Source organism: Mangifera indica, chromosome 10, assembly GCF_011075055.1.
Source record: "Mangifera indica cultivar Alphonso chromosome 10, CATAS_Mindica_2.1, whole genome shotgun sequence".
Classification (NCBI taxonomy): Eukaryota; Viridiplantae; Streptophyta; class Magnoliopsida; order Sapindales; family Anacardiaceae; genus Mangifera; species Mangifera indica.
The window spans coordinates 1,724,749-1,743,542 of NC_058146.1; the positions used below are offsets into that span (position 1 = coordinate 1,724,749).

The following is an 18,794-nucleotide window of genomic DNA, read 5'->3' on the forward strand; positions in this document are numbered from 1 at the left end:
AAGTTTTCCCCGGACAGGATTCATAGTTACAAAAGTTTTAAAGAAGTAAGAGAAAATAAAGAAATTGAGGAATTAAGTAAACCAAATTAACTCTTGATCTTATAATCAAGACAAAAATTGGATATTAGACTTTGAAAGATTGACGTGAGGCCAATATTGATCTTGGTTGAATTCTTGATAATTAATAAGTGAATACCATTAATCAACAAAATGATGCTCATTTTCCTTCCACAATCATCGGTTGATATTGAATACGTGACAGCCCGCTTTCAACTTGCCATGAATGTGAACAGAGAGATTCGAATTGAACTCAAACTCAACTCTAGACTAGTGTTAGCACCAAAACTCATTCTATAGGTGATTTATATTTTATTTCTCTAATATTTTTCTTTTCTTCTAAAGATTTTTTTCCTTTGATATTATTGTTTACCTTCTTTACATTATGATTTTATAGTTTAAATTTGAGCCGGCTGAGTTTAGATTAATCTTTATTTGGGTCCATTTCGTCTCAAAATCTATCCAGGCAACACTAAAGACTCAAAATAAAGGAGTAAACAAAAGAGAAAAAGATTAACATGCTTCTATTATTTTTTTTCTCTATATACTACTAAATTTTTTGGTTAAAAATTACAGTCTAATAAAAAGAAACCTCAAGGTACTCTGTGTCTTACGAGAGCGCCATAAGCTACTGAATTTTTCTTCCCTCTTGTTTGAGGATTGCTCACTGGCGTAACATTGCAAGGAATCGCTTTAAACGTTTCAGGGCGCGAGCAATTCCTAGGCCGCGAAGTGAACGCTGCACATTCCTTCGCCGATCTCTGATTAGGAAGATCAGCAATACAATTGCTTGTCACGTCTAGAATCCCACTATTGATCAGCTTCTTGCACGACGGTCCAACTTTAGTGAAATAATTATTTGACAAAGATAAATTCAACAAATTTCCCACTGTACACAGCACTTCAGGCACCTCTCCGTAGAGTAAATTTCCGGCGAAGTTGAGCTGCTCTATCTTCCGCAAACACCCCAACGACAATGGCAATGGACCAGTTAATAAATTATGACTTGCATCAATAACTGTAGCTTCTTTCAGGAACCCTAGTTCATAAGGGAGACAGCCTGAGAGTAGATTATTCAAGAACAAAACTTCCTGTAACGTTGAAGCTGCACTGCCGATGGTCCTTGGTATTGGGCCGGTGAATTTGTTGTTAGCTAAGGTGAGATATCTCGCCGGTGTAGAGCCGAGAGAATCCGGGAGATTTCCCCAGAAATTATTGTTATTGAGGAAGAGTATTTCTAGCTTTAACAAGAAAATTCCTGGAGGGACTGGCCCTGAAAAGAAATTATAACGAAGATCCAAAAACGACAGGGAACTCATCTGAAGAATTTCCTGCGGAAAAGAACCAGAAAGTTTATTGTTACTTACGTCTAGCTCATACAAAAATGGGAGCTTTGAAAGTTTTTCTGGTAAAGAGCCAGCAAATTGATTGGTATTGGCATGGAAGAGAGCAAGATCCGGTAGCCGATCGAGGAAGCCGTCCAGAGTCGGGGCTTCAAGGCGGAATCCGTTGAGGTCGATGGAGGCGAGGGCGATGGCAGATTCATTGTCAGGCGGGTGATCACAGTAAAAGCCTGTGTAGTTGCATACATCGGATCCAACCCAAGTGCTGGTGATGCCTAAGGGATCAGATGTGATGGTGTCCTTGAAGGTTTGGATAATGGGGTAAATAAGGGCGAGTCTGATGTCTAAGAAGGATAAGAGATCTGGTATTAATGGTAGTGGGGGCAATAGAGAGGTTTGAGAATATACACAAAGAAAGCAAGGAAGGAGGAAGATGAGAGTTTTGGTAAAGCACTTGAAGTGGAAGTTGAAGATGATATCCATTTGATGAATGAAAAAGTGATAGAGATTAGAGAAGAAGAAGGTGAGTGTGAAAATATTTTGATCTCTGTCTTTAATAGCACTTGCCACAATGTGCGGTTGTTGAAGTCTCACTGAGAAAATAACATGTGTGTAGTTAGAAATTATGGTCGGTCAAAAACAAGAATGGGAAATTCCTACATGTCTTAATAAATTAAATCACATTTATTACACATAAAATCTTTTCTCTTGATCACTCAAACTCCTACTCTGAGTGACAAATGTTGCTTGCAAAAGGAATTCTACATCGTCTAATATCTAATTATGTTCGCACAGTCCATAGTTGAGGCGTGCTGACATGCATAATCTTCCAAAACCATTAAAAAAATCAGTGCGCCAACCAACGAGTAGTGGGAGAATAACTCCTTTTGGGAACCTTAGTAATAATTTGCTGGGCTTAGTGCTTCCCTCCTTTTTATCGATCGATTTCAAAGTAGTGCTGTACATTCAGAAGGACTGGGAGATAAAATTCCCATTGCAATATTGAGACACAGTAACTACTTAAAATGATTATTGTAAAGACCAAATTCTCTTTGCAGGTGCTGGGTTCATGAATATGGAAGAATTTAAATCAGAATTGTTTCAATATACGTTTCTTATCTTTGAAAAGGTGGCTATTTATTTATCCCAGGAATTATTATTGTTTTTTTTAACATTAAAGCTAGATACAGTCAACTGAGTAGAATTATCTCTTTTCTTCTGCAAGATTATCCATGTGTTTGGTCCGATATTTGAATCTAACTTGTTTACGTGTCCAGTAAAACAAGCCTCGGTCGTTACTCGTTAGTAACTTGTTCCTGGTCTCTGTCATTCAGTTAGAAATTGTTTGGTTCTTCCTGGTCCTCAGTGTTTCGTTTTCACAGTTAGAAAATTTAGGGCTGCATAGAAAAATTATGCCTCTTTTTGGTTTACCTCTCCACCACTGCAACGATCTCACCATTGTCAGCTGCCGACTTCAGGCAGGCTATGTCTAATTTCATTCAGATTTTTTTTTTCTGATATCAGAGAAAGGAGGAATTCAGAAACAAAGATTGAACAGAGGAATCTAAAACTTAAATATCCACCCAACATGATTGATGATAACTAAATGGAACAGAGCAAAACGATGAAGATAGTGTCATGGGCTCAAACCCTTTACTAGCCTAGACAAGTCTGTGGTGGTTCATTTATGGGCTCATTACTTACTTTTTCTGACTATTTGTTATTATTTTGTTTGCTGGAATGCATGAGGTCATTTCAGGTAGGCCATAGATAATTTAAATACAATCCCCTTAATTCCAACTAATGCTAATTTTATAGATAACATGTATTAATAACGGTGTATTATTATATAATTAAATAATTAAAAATTAAATAATATTAAATTATATAATAATATATCATTAAAAAGTTATATACATAATTTTATTTATTTTTTATTATGATAGTTCTAATTTGAAACAACTTAACCAATTAATTATGCAAATAATAATTTTTTTTTTGTTTTTCAAAAGAAGATATCATTAATTACATTAAAACTATTTTTATTTATTTAGATAAAATGATACAATCTAAGATTTTTATCTTTCAGTGTTATTATTTTGTGCCTTCTAACACCACAAATCTCTTATATTTGCATGTAATGTATAAACTTTTTTTTTTTGGGGCCATTTTAAGGCCAAACATAAAGCTATCATTCTATATATATATATATATAGAGACACACACAAAATTCATTAATATAATAACAGAAGTCCTCATAAAAATCTATGTTTAACAAGAGCTGTGTAAGCTAATGAAATTCTCTTGGGTCTCGCCGGAGTATGATTGCTTGTCGGCGTCACATTGCAAGGAATTATATCGAACGTCGACGGCCGGGGGCACGACCTTGGTTCTGAGAAAAACATTATACAGTCCGCCCATGATCTCTGATCAGGAAGCTCACGAATACAGTTTCTTCTCAAGTCAAGAACCCCACTCTCGATCAGCTTCCCACACAGTCTCCCAACTTCTGTAAAATAATTATTTGAAAGTGTTAATTTCACCAGATTACCTAGAGCACACAGCACTTCCGGCACCTTCCCGTAAAGCAGATTCCCGGCGAGGTTCAACAGCTCCAGCTTCCCCAGGCACCCCAGCGAGCGCGGCAATGGACCGGTCAAATGATTGTCACTAGCGTCAAAAACCTTAAGATCTTTCAGAAACCCAAGTTCATATGGAAGACAGCCGGTGAGCCAGTTATTCAACAACAAAACTTCAGTTAAAGTGGAAGAAGCTTTGCCGATACTGCTTGGGATTGAGCCAGAGAATTCATTGTTAGCCAAGCTGAGATAAAGGGCTGGCGTTGAACCAAGATTTTCTGGGAGTTTTAGTGAGAATTTATTGTTGTTAAGAAAGAGAACATCAAGGTTTTTCGAGAAAAGTTGCGGCGGAACAGACCCTGAGAAGAAATTATATCGAATATCTAAAAATGACAGTTGCTTCATGTGGAGAATTCGCAGAGGGAAACTTCCTGAAAAGTTGTTGTTACTTAAGTCAAGTTCATATAAAAATGGGAGAGTTGCAAGTTCTGGAGGTATAGTGCCAGAAAAATTATTAGAATTGGCATGGAAGATGGCAACATCGGGAAGTTGATTGATGAAGCCATCGAGAGTTGGGGCTACGAGGCCGAAGCCATTGAAATCGATGGAAGCAAGGGCTGTGGCAGATTTATTGTCAGGTGGGTGACCGCAGTAGAAGCCTGTGTAGTTGCATATATCTGATCCAACCCAAGTGCTTGTGACATTTAAGGGATCTGATGTGATTAAGTTCTTGAAGGTTTGGATAATGGGGTAGATTTCTCTTAGCCTGTGGTCTAGGAATTTTGGTATGGGGGGTAAATGTAAAGGCGGTGATACTGGTGGTGAGATTGTGGAATTATTGGGGCAATATGCGCAGAGAGAAAATGGAAAAAGGAAGATGAAAGTGATGAAGCCTTTCATTTGATATATGATGAAGAAAGAGATAACGGAAGAGGATGAAGCTGAGTATTATAAGATTAATTTTGATAATTATTTTCTATTATTTATTATTATTTCGGTATAAAAATACTTATTTTATAAGGGTCCATCTTATCAATTATCATCATTTCATTTTTGTATAAATACATGCTTTAATTTAATCACATTATTTTTTACGCGAGTTTCATTGAAAATAAGGTGGTTTAAAGCCCCTTTTATTATTAAATTGCATATTGCGTTGACTTAATTCAAGCCAGCACACAACTTAACAATATATATATATATATATATATAGTTGGAGTATTTGTCCATATAATATATTATTATATAATTATATAATTTTAAATTAAAGACTTAATTATATAATTATATAAAACAATTTACAGTAAACAAGTCAAATCCCAAACCTAATGCGTCAGGGAGGAAGATTGGGTTGGGGGCTGGGTAAGTCCCATGATAGATAGATGCTGGTTCTGTTCTGGCGAGGGAACAGAAAGCCTTAGATGATTTTGCCCCCGTTGACCTGCCTTTGGTTTTCCAAACAATGCTGATTAGTACTTCAAGACCTAATATGTGGTAGGCGTTGGAAGATGACAACATAATCTTTATGACATCACAACGCCTACGTCTTATCTTTGCTGAATATGCCCTAGCACACAAGTCTTAGCCAAATATCAATTACTTTAAGTGGGATTTTAGTGTCTTAAACTTTTGGTTGGAAGGTAGAATTGTAATTCATTATAGCACAGATTTATAAGTTATTTTTTGATAGGGGCAAAATAGTCTTTTGATGATTTAGATATTTTATTAATTTTGGGTATTAAAAACATTGGATTATTTTAATAAGTCGAATTAGAGAAAATACACAGATTGTTTATCCTTTTCTTTTATGATAAAATTCGTTGTTTCTTTTGTATAAGTAGAAAGTATTTTGTATTATAAATTATAATATTTTATTTTTCTAGTAGATTCGATTAGAATATCTCCTTTATTTTGCATGTATTTTATTTAAGATATCCAAATCAGATTAAAAATCTCGTGTAACATTTCTTTTATGTTTTTGTTATTTCTTACTTCTTATAGTTACTAGAAGCTGAATATATATATTAATCCTTTAAGGGATAACTTAAGTGTTAGAATATATGTTAGAGATTGAATGACAATATATTTAAATTAAATTTTTAATTATTTAATTATAAGATTGATTATTAAATCTAAAATTTTACTTTCAATAAAATTTTTTTATTAACAAAAACGTGTTTCCGATGCAGAACTGCCTAAGGGAAAAAAAGAAAATTACAAGATTAATGTATTTGTTTGTATGATATTGAGGCAGGGGGAATGTCGAGTAAAGAAAATTTTCACCTACGTACAAGGTACGTATGGCATACTTTATTTGGAGTCTTGACTAAAGAGTTTTCTCCAGCAAATGTTAGTCTGTCCATTTGTAAAGGCTAAAGAGAAGGCCTATTTTATTGACCCAGCCCTACAAGAGTTTTACGACTCTGTCCAAATCTATAGCTGTAGCCTGTGAACAAATTTCTGTTTCTCGTCTTGCTTTATTGAAGCTGGAAAGATTTGCCCTAGTTCTTCATCTACGACCTTGGTCAATTTTGGTCTCTTCTCGTCTCAACTTTCAAAAAGAAATCACAGGTTGATTGATTGGATTATAAATTACCTAGTTACATTGATTCTTATAATATATGAAAAAGGGAAAGAAATATGTATACATAAAAACATATATAGCAAAGCCTAAACATGAACATCTTCAGGATACGCTGGCTTAACAAATTACAGGCGGCGGGGTTTAAGTGCAGCATAAGTCCGAGGCGACGGAGCAGGTGCAAGTCCAACCGTTGATTTTCTATCAGACGTCAAAGAATCAGTGTGATTGGAATAGCCATTCTTCAAACAAGGAATCAAATTCAATGACGTCTCGTTTGGACAGAGCCTTGGCTTGGAGAAGAACTTGCGGCATTCTTCGGGCGATCTTTGAAACGGAAGATCCCAAATGCAGTTCATCTGAATATCAAGCTTGTTTCTCCAAATCAACTCCCTGCATTCACGTCCAACGTAGGTAAAATAGTTATATGACAAAGACAAGTTCACGAGCTGCGGCAGTTTGCAGACAGTCGCCGGAACTGTCCCGTAAAACTGGTTGTTCGCCAGGTTGAGGTTCTGCATACTAGCCAAGCATCCGAAAGACCGTGGAATGGTGCCGGTCAACATATTGCTGCTCACGTCGAATACGGTGGCATTTGTCAAGAAGCCGATTTCATACGGCAAGCAACCTGAGAACTTGTTGTTCAGGAAAAGCACTTCTAGCAGGTTTTTTGCCTTGCCAATGCTGCTTGGAATTGGCCCGGTGAATTCATTGTTGGCGAAAGTGAGATAAAGGGCTGGTGTGGAGCCAAGATTTGAAGGAAGATTTTCCGAGAACTTGTTGTTATTGATGAAGAGGACATCAAGATCCAGGTCGAACACTTCCGGTGGAACCTTTCCGGAAAATGAGTTGAACCGCAGGTCCAGGAAGGTTAAATTCTTACAGTTAAGAACTTCCATTGGGAAATCACCGGATAGCTTGTTGTTGCTGACATCTAGCTCGTACAAGAACGAAATCCTGGAAGTAAATTTCGGGATTGAAAGGGTGAAAAAGTTGGAATTTACATGAAAGATTGCTAAATCATCCAACTTCTCAAGAAAATCAGAGAGGTTAAATCTGGGGCCGTTGAAATTATAGCCATTGAAGTCTACTCCTGCAACTGCCTCCTGTTTTACGTCAGGACGAGTATCACATACAAAGCCTTTGTATTTGCAAACATTTTTCCCGTTCCATGAATCTGTGATATGTTGTGGATCATCAACAATTCTACTCCTGAATCTTTGAATCACTTCACGAGCACGTAGGAGTCTTGCATTCGGGCGGTACGGGGTTGGGGTGGGGGTTGGTATTGGAGGTGGAGGTGGCGTTAGTCTTGGCTTTGGTGGGTGTGGTGCTCGTGGCCGTGGAGGTGGCGATGGCGGTGGTGGAGGGGGTTTTGGAGGGGGGCAAATCGGCTCCGGAGTAGGAGGAGGACAATCTTGATATGCAGGAGAGGGAGCAGGGCCAACTGCACCTCCAACTGTAATTATCTCGAAACCTTCTCTTCTTCTTGGATGAAAACCCGCTACATTATGATTTGAACAATAACATAAAATGAGAGCAAATAGCACAAACGGAGAAGAAACCTGAGAAATGGAGGCCATAATTTATCTGTACAGGATTTCTCAGACTGGTAGATATCAAATATATATAAAAGAAAGAACCGAGAACAGTAGACAAAGAGAGGAGGGCAGTCCAAAACGCACAAGTAAACACAGAGGCGTTAACGGCCGTTGCTCCTTCTCACTGCTGCAACCCTTCACTGCAGCTTCCATGCATGGCTAGCCTTCAGCTTACAAAATGAGAATGGCAATAATACAGTGCTAGTGCCAGCCCGGAAGATGCGAGGATGAGAAAAAAGGAAGGAAAGCATGAGATCTTGCCAACCCATTGAGAAAGCTTTTTGAATCAAAGGTTCAAGAAATCAATTAATTATCTAAAAGTTTGAGCTGATTGTTTGCGTCTTAATTAACATGTTCCTTGTATGGAATATATGTGTATTAAACCATAGGCTTCAACTACTAACCACTAACAAACTAATTAACAACAAACAACAAATAACAAATGTACAGATAAATCAAACTTTTTTTTTAACTTATTAATACAAAATCCATAAAAGAAATTCATTATAAAAATATCTTTGAATTAGAAGGATCGATATTCGTAGTCCAAGAACAAATATAGTTATACATACTTTTCAATGATATGTACATCTAATTTTGAATACTTAATTGAATATTCAGATTATGAGTATACGGTAACATCAATCTCTGCAGACAAGACAAAATGAGGCTTATCATGACCTAAAAATATCATATGCCACACAAAATTTTCTAGGATACAAATCTCTGCAAAAAGATGAAGGAACTTGACACTCATTGTCCTGCCAATGAGGGAATGTTTGGTATTTAGAAAGAGTAATATCACCCATCATGAAATTATGTGTCACCTTGTGGATACCGTCAAATTATTCAAGGCTCATTTAATGTATAATCATTTTATCTGTATTTCAATGTCACATATGATGACAAATGATTTGGGTAAGAAATTTATATAAATTTTAGAAAAAAAAATTATTAAATTAAAATTTTATTAGATATATAGGGTTATAAATAAAAATGACCAAAATTAAGGGGTGCATAACAATTGACTAGTTTTTTTTTTTTTCAGAGATTATACGAATATATCAAAACCCAAAATTATACATTATATACCTTTAGACCCTTTTGTATAAAAATTACACATAAAAAAATCAGTTATCTTCTATCTTACGGCAATTATTACTAAACCCTCTTCTCTCATTTGCTCCCACCAATAGTGAGTACTTGCATAGTGAAAGCAAATCATGTACGTTGGAAAATACAACAAAAACTTATTTTTCATGCATGATTCCACAATTAATTGATTCTAACTGAATTCAATACAAAACCCAATAAAAGCATAATCAATTCATTCGATTTCACAAAAACATTACAATAAAAAAGTTTCAAACATTACATCTATGACATCTCCATTTTGAATCCAACTCAAGTAAATCTCTATGTTTTAAGCAACAAAAGATGAACATTAACAATTTGATAACCTTTTTTGTGCATTTTTTTATGTGAAAACTTGACAGAAAACTTGGTTTGTGCAGCAAAATGCTTTGTAAATACGTGCATGTGAGTTTGGAGATGGTCAAACCGACATACGAAAATTTCAAGAAATAGGCAATTGGTCATCAAAGTATAACCCTTGGAGTGGTCCGGTTTTGAAACATGTGTATGTGATATTTAAAAAAACTAGTAATGAATCCACACAAACTTTGCCCAAGTAATATTTGAACAGCTTAACGAGTCAGTCAATGCACCAAATATTATGCAGTCTACATTAAAACACTAGTAACAACTTTGAACTTTCTCAAGGACAAGAGACTTGATTGCAATACGGCTTTTGAAGCCAACCATTTACGACTTATGAAAACCAGCCATACTAGAGACCAGTCGGTACAGATGGAGAATAAAATAGGACACGTTTTTGACAGGTGTTCTCTTCAAATCGTTGCTATATAAACATCGAAATCGGTGACAAAAGAGAAACAGAGATCTTCCTATTAACTATTCAGTTTCTCCTTTGGCACCTCACAAGGCTACATGGATTCAGAGTCACGCCAGCTTCATATGATGTTCCTTCCTTACTTGGCTTAAGGCCACATGATTCCAGCAGTGGATATGGCGAGGCTATTTGCCAGGCAAGGTGTGAAGGCAACCATTGTCACAACACCTTTAAATGCAGCTCTCTTCTCCAAAACAATCGAGAGAGAGAGGCAACAAGGAGTTGATATCAGTATTCGCACCATCAAATTTCCTTCAGTTGAGGCAGGGTTGCCAGAAGCATGTGAGCATGTAAATTCAGTCACTTCTTCTGAAATGGAAATGAATTTCTATATGGCCATCAGCCATTTGAACAGCTTATTCATGAATGCCACCCCAACTGCATCGTGGTGGACATGATGTTTACTTGGGCCCTAGGTAGCACGGAAACGGGAACGGAAATGTGAAAACTTATTTTCTTAAAAAAGTAGGAAACGCAAACATGGGGAAATGTGTAAATATAAAAAATATAGGGTTTTTTTTTTATAAATATGAAATTTTTATAAAAAATACAATAATCTATATTTTAATTAAAAAAATACAACAATTGATTTTTTTCAACCAATTTAAAATAACATATAACAAAATAATTTTATACTAAAAATAAATTACAAATTCAAATTCTTGAAACATATATGTATAAATTAAATCAATACTTATATATTCATCTTTTAAAATAGAAAATAAAATTTTGAGTAAAATGCAGGTTATTGGAGTATATATATAATAATTTAATATATGTTTTATAATAAAATAAAAGTCTTGGAAAGCTAACAAATCTGGAAGAGGCATGCAGAATTATAATCTTGGGGATAGAGATGCATTAAATTCAAATATATATAAACTAATTTATATCATAGAAGGGCAAGAAAACGCACACTTTTTTCATAGAGTTTTCTTTCTTCCAGCCACTGTTCAGAGAAGAAGAAGACGCCCAGGACAGCAAAGAAGAGAAGAAGACGCCTAAGATAGCAAAGAAGAAGACGCCCAACAGAAGAAGAAGACGTCCAACAGATTGACGACAAAGGAGATTGACAGCAAAGAAGAGAAGATGCCCAAAAGACTATTACGCACAAGAAACTATTTTTGTTATTTACTTTCAAAATCTTTTCAGAATCCATTTATGATACACTTTTATAATCTTGGTATGTATAGGAAACTCTTTCTGTTAAAGCAATGCGTTTCCCTTTTATCTAAAATTACTGAAACAGCCCTGAAACGTTTCGTACCCGTTTCAGAAACCGAAACGTTACGGATTCTTTCCGTGCTTCTTAGCTTGGGCTTCAGAGGCTGCGTCTAAATTTGGGATTCCAAGGCTTTGTTTCCATGGAACTGGTTTTTTCGCTTTATGCCTCTACTATAGCTTAAATGAGAATCAACCTTACAAAAACATAACATCTGACGATGAACCCTTCACGGTACCAGGTCTTCCAGACCCGATAAAGTTTACAAGACAACAACTTTTAATTAATGTAGAAGAAGAAATAGATAACGAATTGTTGAAAAAGATGGTGGAACAAGGTATACAAGCAGATATTTCAAGCTATGGAATTGTGGTGAACAGTTTCCATGAGCTTGAACCAGCTTACTCAGACCACTACAGGGAGGTTATGGGAAGAAAGGCATGGCACATCGGCCCGGTTTCAGTTTGCAACAAAGACCTCAAAGACAAAGCGGAGCGAGGAGAAATAGCTTCCATTAGTGAACAACAATGTCTAAAATGGCTGGACTCGAAAGAGCCCAACTCAGTTCTCTATATATGTTTTGGAAGCATGGCACGCTTTTCAGAAACACAAATTCTTGAGATGGCTATGGGGCTTGAAGCTTCGGGACAGCAGTTCATTTGGGTTGTGAGAGAGGAAGCGAAGAAGAGTAATGAAGAAAAGAATGAATGGAGTCTTGAAGAATTTGAGAAGAGAATGGAGGGAAAATGTTTGATAATAAGGAGATGGGCGCCCCAGATGGTGATTCTTGATCATGAAGCCATTGGAGGGTTTATGACTCACTGTGGATGGAACTCAACTCTGGAGAGTGTGACCGCTGGGTTGCCAATGGTGACATGGCCACTCACAGCGGAGCAATTTTACAATGAAAAGCTGGTTACGGATGTTCTGAAAATAGACGTGGCAGTTGGAGCCCAGGAATGGTCGAGATGGTTCGAAGCTAAGAAGAAGATAGTGAAGAGGGAGGATATAATGAAGGCAGTGAGACGTTCAATGGTTGGTGAAGAAGCAGAAGAAATGAGAAACCGAGCCAAGGCATTGAAAGCGATGGCAATGAAAGCTACAGAAGAAGGAGGATCATCAAACAATGATCTGAAAGCTTTAGTAGAAGATCAAAGGGTAAATTGCCTGTAGAATGAGAAGCAATTTGAACTTTGTTAATGAAATCGTCATTAATGTATACAAACAAGTCATAAACAGCTTGAGTGTTCTTGTTGATAAATATATATATATTTTTTCAAAAAACTTGTGTGATTTTTGTTTATTTTTCCGATAATAAAATTTTGAGTAAATCACATTTTTGTTGAGTATCGTTCCTTTGTTCTCGACTGACCCCCACCACCTCTCTTTCTTTACTAATCCATCCCACACTACTAACCCATCAATCCACATTCTCACTTGTGCCACCATTTTTTGCATCTCACTCGCACATATTATCGGCCCCCACCACCTTTTTATTGTGGTGATTTCATGTTGTCATCAACAACAACTTTGGCTTAATATGCTGTTGATGATAAATCAAATCTTAACAAAAAAGAGATAATAAGATTGAACTTTATGACAACAATAAAATCATTATAATGGTGAAGAAATGACACCAATAGTTAAAATTTCCAAAGAATTTTAAGAACTTATGTATGAGTCTCAAATTTTTTTAAAAGCTAAATTCTCATATCTAAAATGTCAAAGTCTAAGATGTAAAATAATTATTTGTAATTTTATTAATCAGATTATTTTGTGGTTAAAAAGAAAAGTTATGTACACTATCAAGGGGTGAAAAGTGCTTTGGGTCAAACCTTGGGAGGGAAAATGAAATTTACTCCAAAAATTATAACATATAACTATTGGTTTCCTGAATGAGATGTTACATAAACTCACCATGCCATATAAACCTATGAATTTTGTATTTTCCATCTATTGTAAATCAGTCGAAACATTCATACAGTCAACCACAAGAGTAAATATAATTTAAAAATATTGTAATTTGATTCAAAATAACGAAGTCAGTCAATAATTGCCAGTCAAAAACTACAAGATCATGCCAGATTTAGCTATGAAAACCTTGCCCACCAAGCAAAATGGGAGGAATTATTCAAGTCATAGTCAAACAAAAATTAAAAATATATTTTTTTTTGAATTTTATATATGCCTGGAAGATTATAATTTACAATACGACTTCTGAAACCAACAATTCAAAATAATAGGTGTGGCAGATGGGATGAGAGAATGAGAGATAATGTCAGGTCATAATATTTTATAGAGAATGAGAGAATTTCCTTGGCACCCAAGAAAAATGGAAAAGATTTTCATATAACCGACAGACAAAAAAATGATTTACATGCTTTTCTCCTTCTGAAGAAAACATTGATAGTCTGCAAGAAACTAAAGTATAAGAATATCAAAATCATAAGAGCATATTCCAGTTAATTAAACTAGTAGCCCTTCTGTATCCATTTCCCTGGAAAAAGCGACATGGAATCAAGGGTGCAGCAGCTTCACATAATGTTCTTTCCACATCTGTCTCATGGACACATGATTCCAACCATAGACATGGCAAGAGTATTTGCCAGGCATGGTGTTAAGGTAACCATCATTTCCTCTCCTCTCAATGCTCCCTTGATCTCTGAAATACTCGAAAAAGATAAGCAAATTGGTCTTGAAATTGGAATTCGGATTATAAAATTCCCTTCAGCCGAGGCAGGGTTGCCAGAAGGATGTGAAAATCTGGCTTCGACAACTTCACCACAAATGTTCAATAATTTCTTCAAGGCACTTTCTTTGCTTCAACAACCGCTGGAGGAGATCCTGGAAGAATGCCGACCCAATTGCCTTGTCGCGGATACTGCATTTCCTTGGGCTACAGAAGTTGCCGCCAAGTTTGGAATTCCAAGGTTGATTTTCCATGGAACAAGTTACTTTGCTATTTGTGCCTTTCTCTGTATACTTCGCTATGAACCCCACAAAAATACAGTTTCTGATTCTGAATATTTTACTCTGCTAGGTCTTCCAGACCACATACAGATGACAAAACTTCAGCAGCCAAGTTATTTCAACGGAGTCGATGATGAACAAAAGAAGATGGCAGATTTATCAGTTCAATCAGAGGTGACTAGCTATGGAGTCCTTGGAAATAGTTTCAAGGAGCTGGAGCCAGCTTACTCGGAACACTACAGGAACGTTCTTGGAAGAAAAGCATGGAATGTTGGGCCGGTTTCTCTCTGCAACAAAGAAATAGAAGAAAAATCTCTGAGAGGAAAAGCAGCCTCCATTGACACACATGAGTGCTTAAAATGGCTAGACTCAAAGCAGCCAAACTCGGTTCTCTACATAAGTTTCGGAAGCAAGTATAAGTTTCCCCATGCTCAGCTACTCGAGATTGCTAAGGGTCTGGAAGCAGCCGGACAGGATTTCATTTGGGTAATCAAAAACGAAGACAAGGACGAACTTCTTGAAGAATTTGAACAGAGAATAACGAAAAACAAAAAGGGTTTAATAATAAAAGGGTGGGCTCCTCAAGTACTCATTCTTGAAAATGAAGCGGTTGGAGGGTTTATGACTCACTGTGGATGGAACTCTGTCCTGGAAAGTATCAGCAATGGAGTTCCGATGATCATATGGCCACTCTATGCGGAACAGTTTTATAACGAAAAGCTAGTCACGCAAATTCTGAAAGCGGGAGTGAGTGTTGGTGCAAAGGAATGCAGCAGATCGATTGATGCTAAAAAAATTTCAGTGAAGAAGGAAGATATAGAGAAGTCTATGAAACGGTTGATGGTTGGTGAAGAAGGTGAAGAGATAAAAAGGCGAGCTAAGGAGCTGAAAGAGATGGCTAGGCGAGCTGTTGAAGAAGGTGGATCATCTTACTCTGATATACGGGATTTCTTGGAAGAAATGAGGGCAAACTTTGGATAAAATAATCAGCAACCAGAAATTGATGAGCAAGAAAAAAGTTAGCCTTGATGCACGTAGATAAAGGATTAATTGTAGGTTTTGTTTCGACAACCAAACCACCTTAAAAATCTGCCTAGTCAGTATGGATGGTGTTGCGTTGTGTCTCTTGCATGCATCACATTTTCAATGTAATATCTGCTCAATATGGAATAATTTGTAATATTATTTATAAAATATTATATAAGATATAATATTATAATATAGTCTCAAATATAATTATATGAAATTAAAAAAATAATATATAATAAATTTTATTAAATTAAAATTAAAATTATATCAAACCAGAATAAAATTGAATTATATCAAATCAAAATCAAGATAAGATTGGCCTCGAAGCATGCATATCTTGGCCTCGAAGCATGAAAAAGTTTATTAAGAAGTAAATTTTGCTTATCAATACCCTTATGAAAACAATAATATTAAACAGGTAGAAGATCATGAATTATTTTACAGATTGATTATTGAATATAATATAGAAGAAGAAGATACTTTAAGAGATTTGAGGTGCATTGAACTTTGAGAATCTTGTATGGCAATGTCCACTTTAATATTATATCAAAAAGAAGAGATTTGAAATTCAGACAATCTAATTCGGCAGGAATTTCTCTTAAAAATTAAAAAAAAAATTGAAAACCGAAAATTGTTCAATTCTTATCTAACAATATGGACAACTCGGTTTCAAAAAGCTTCCCTAATCTGATAAGATAATGGCATTATACGTAAATCTGGTTAAACTGATAGAAATCAAACAAAATTGTACAACCATTTTCCCATAATTTAGTATCTAATCTTCTGTTATCCTGCATAATTCCTGTCAAATTTCCAAATCTTCTAAGTTTAGTCAAATCACAAGCAGACACTTCTCTAAATTTACCACTCTCAACGCCTTCAATAACAACCTGAGGCTGTTTGACAGTCATTAATCGTTAGATATAAACGAACAAAGCAGTCTCTCTTTTATGTCTCTTTCAACTCTTGGTCTTTCAATGGCTGGCTCCAAAAAAGTTATGGGTTTTGCTCTTTTGAGCATGGTGTTTACGTTATCTTTGGCCCTGGACATGTCCATCATTGACTACGATCGCAGGCATGGACAGCCGGTCAACAGATCGGAAGCCGAGATGAGGATGATATACGAGAGGTGGGTGATGAAGCATGGGAAGCAGTACAATGCGTTGGGTGAGATGGATAGGCGTTTCGAGATATTTAAGGATAATTTAAGGTTTGTTGATGAACATAACGCCGTGGAGAAGACGTACAAAGTGGGGTTGAACAAGTTTGCGGATTTGAGTAATGATGAATTCAGGAAGATCTATTTGGGGGCCAAGAAAATATGAGGGTTGAAAGGAAGGCCAAGAGTGATAGGTATTTGCATAAAGTAGGAGATGAGTTGCCGGAGTCTGTGGATTGGAGGGAGAAAGGTGCTGTCGTTCCTGTTAAGGATCAAGGCCCATGTGGTGAGTGATTTTCTTTCTGGTTGTGCTTTTTGTTTGTTTCTGATTTGGTAAATTTTAGACCTTGACACTGGGTTAGAGGGCTAATTTTCCGTGTTCACCAATATATGTTTTGACTTGTTTATGTGTTTTTATGATGAGGTTGACATGATTTTATCAAATTTTTGGATGGCAATCGAAAATGCAGGGAGTTGTTGGGCCTTCTCGACGGTGGCTGCAGTAGAAGGAATCAACCAGATTGTGACAGGAGATTTGATCTCTTTGTCAGAGCAGGAGCTAGTGGATTGTGACCGAGCATATAACCAGGGTTGCAATGGAGGTCTCATGGATTATGCCTTCGAATTTATTATCAACAATGGCGGTATTGACACAGAACAGGATTATCCTTACAAGGCTACCGACAGAAGCTGTGATCCTAACAGGGTCAGAGTCTGAGTCAAAATTGAATCTTCAGTCAAGTTGAAACTAGAAAAACATGAGATCGATGATGCTGATTTTTTATTATCTTCTGTTTGCAGAGAAATGCTCGTGTTGTTACCATTGATGGATACGAAGATGTTCCAGAAAATGATGAGAAATCGTTGAAGAAGGCTGTGGCACATCAATCTGTTAGCGTCGCCATTGAAGCTGGTGGCAGGGCTTTCCAACTCTACGAATCCGTAAAGCTTCTAAATTAATTTTCATCAATGAAAGCCAAGGGTGTTGCAAAGAAACAAAATTTTCTAATTCGTCTTCAATGTTTATACAGGGTGTATTCACTGGACGCTGTGGAACCCAATTGGATCATGGGGTGGTTGCTGTTGGCTACGGCACAGAAAATGGCAAGGACTACTGGCTTGTGAGGAACTCCTGGGGGTCAAGCTGGGGAGAGGATGGCTACATCAAGATGGAGCGCAATGTTAACACTTCAACCGGCAAGTGTGGCATAGCAATGGAGGCTTCTTATCCCACCAAGAAAGGCCAAAATCCCCCAAATCCTGGTCCCTCTCCACCATCTCCTGTAAATCCCCCCGCCCCACTCATGTCTGTGACGACTACTACTCGTGCCCAGAGGGAAGCACTTGTTGCTGCCTGTATCAGTATGGCGACTTCTGCTTCGGCTGGGGCTGCTGCCCTTATGAATCCGCAGTCTGCTGCAATGACCATATGAGCTGCTGCCCCCATGACTACCCGGTCTGTGACACCAATGCTGGAACTTGCCTAATGGTAGAAATTATTACAACCCTTCTTGTTTTCTCAGTACATTTAAAAAGAGAACATAAACATTATACTCATTATCCTTGTTGTTTTATGATGCAGAGTGCCAAAAATCCATTGGCAGTGAAATCCATGAAGCAAATTGCTGCTACAGTTATTAAAGCTCATCCCATGGCTGCCAAGAAGAACAATAAGAGCAACTGAGAATCCCGGAATACATTCTGGGACTGAAGGAAACCTGAAAAATGGTGCAAACTTTGTTAAGAGCAGAGTATTGAATTTGGTGATATAATTGTTGTACAGAAGTTTCAATATATATTGTCAAATAGAAAGCTAGAAACAACTCTCAAATGGGAACTGGGAAGCCATGAATAACTTTCTTATTGGCTCAGTTTGTGAATACATTTACATTGTTTCAATCATTAATCTAATAAACTGTCAGCACTTCATTTCAAGTCTAATGTTTTCTCTACTCTTGCCTCTGTGTACCAATTCTTTTAGATGGAAGGAATACTTGAATGAATTTGATGTCAGATCTTACCTGTAATACTGATCTACTTGTTTTTCGAATCATACTATTATTATTAGTGATGAGATTAACGAAGATGAAAAATACACTTAATAGTGATTTAATGCATAAAAGGCTGACAAATCAAGCCGAATAACTTGTTTTAAAGAAACGGTGTCGTTGCCATGCTTGCTTCTGCCTTTAGCTTCTCTTCTGCTGTCTCCGTGATATTTACCTGTAAGCAGTAATGTGAATCAACTGATGACGTGTCACCCTAGTTATTAAAAAAAGGG

The 18,794-nt window shown here is 36.6% G+C and overlaps 5 protein-coding genes and 1 pseudogene across 5 annotated transcripts; 3 read left to right on the forward strand and 3 right to left on the reverse strand.

Annotated features, from left to right (window-relative positions):
- Window positions 1-566: 566 nt before the first annotated feature.
- Window positions 567-2,005, reverse strand: LOC123227377 (uncharacterized protein At4g06744-like). The gene has a single exon (XM_044652153.1). It carries the CDS (start codon window positions 1,881-1,883, stop codon window positions 651-653), a length of 1,233 nt encoding a protein of 410 aa, XP_044508088.1. The 5' UTR covers window positions 1,884-2,005; the 3' UTR covers window positions 567-650.
- A 1,650-nt stretch (window positions 2,006-3,655) lies between these two features.
- Window positions 3,656-4,879, reverse strand: LOC123227766 (uncharacterized protein At4g06744-like). The gene has a single exon (XM_044652884.1). It carries the CDS (start codon window positions 4,877-4,879, stop codon window positions 3,656-3,658), a length of 1,224 nt encoding a protein of 407 aa, XP_044508819.1.
- A 1,652-nt stretch (window positions 4,880-6,531) lies between these two features.
- On the reverse strand, window positions 6,532-8,495 carry LOC123227416 (uncharacterized protein At4g06744-like). The gene has a single exon (XM_044652207.1). It carries the CDS (start codon window positions 8,141-8,143, stop codon window positions 6,689-6,691), a length of 1,455 nt encoding a protein of 484 aa, XP_044508142.1. The 5' UTR covers window positions 8,144-8,495; the 3' UTR covers window positions 6,532-6,688.
- Window positions 8,496-10,171: 1,676 nt separating this feature from the next.
- Window positions 10,172-12,528, forward strand: LOC123227272 (annotated as a pseudogene).
- A 1,100-nt stretch (window positions 12,529-13,628) lies between these two features.
- Window positions 13,629-15,364, forward strand: LOC123227270 (scopoletin glucosyltransferase-like). The gene has a single exon (XM_044652005.1). The coding sequence runs from the start codon at window positions 13,867-13,869 to the stop codon at window positions 15,304-15,306; it is 1,440 nt and encodes a 479-aa protein (XP_044507940.1). The 5' UTR covers window positions 13,629-13,866; the 3' UTR covers window positions 15,307-15,364.
- A 736-nt stretch (window positions 15,365-16,100) lies between these two features.
- On the forward strand, window positions 16,101-18,442 carry LOC123227271 (probable cysteine protease RD21B). The gene is given in 7 exon segments (XM_044652006.1): window positions 16,101-16,673; window positions 16,676-16,799; window positions 16,984-17,219; window positions 17,315-17,455; window positions 17,545-17,799; window positions 17,802-18,002; window positions 18,096-18,442. Coding segments are annotated over 7 exon segments (1,428 nt in total). The 5' UTR covers window positions 16,101-16,304; the 3' UTR covers window positions 18,198-18,442.
- The last annotated feature ends 352 nt before the right edge of the window (window positions 18,443-18,794 follow it).

What these genes read in the sequence shown, in the direction of transcription:
- LOC123227416 (XM_044652207.1), bottom strand. Translation starts at nt 8,143, where the DNA reads ATGGCCTCCATTTCTCAGGTTTCTTCTCCGTTTGTGCTATTTGCTCTC.
- LOC123227766 (XM_044652884.1), bottom strand. Translation starts at nt 4,879, where the DNA reads ATGAAAGGCTTCATCACTTTCATCTTCCTTTTTCCATTTTCTCTCTGC.
- LOC123227377 (XM_044652153.1), bottom strand. Translation starts at nt 1,883, where the DNA reads ATGGATATCATCTTCAACTTCCACTTCAAGTGCTTTACCAAAACTCTC.
- LOC123227270 (XM_044652005.1), top strand. Translation starts at nt 13,867, where the DNA reads ATGGAATCAAGGGTGCAGCAGCTTCACATAATGTTCTTTCCACATCTG.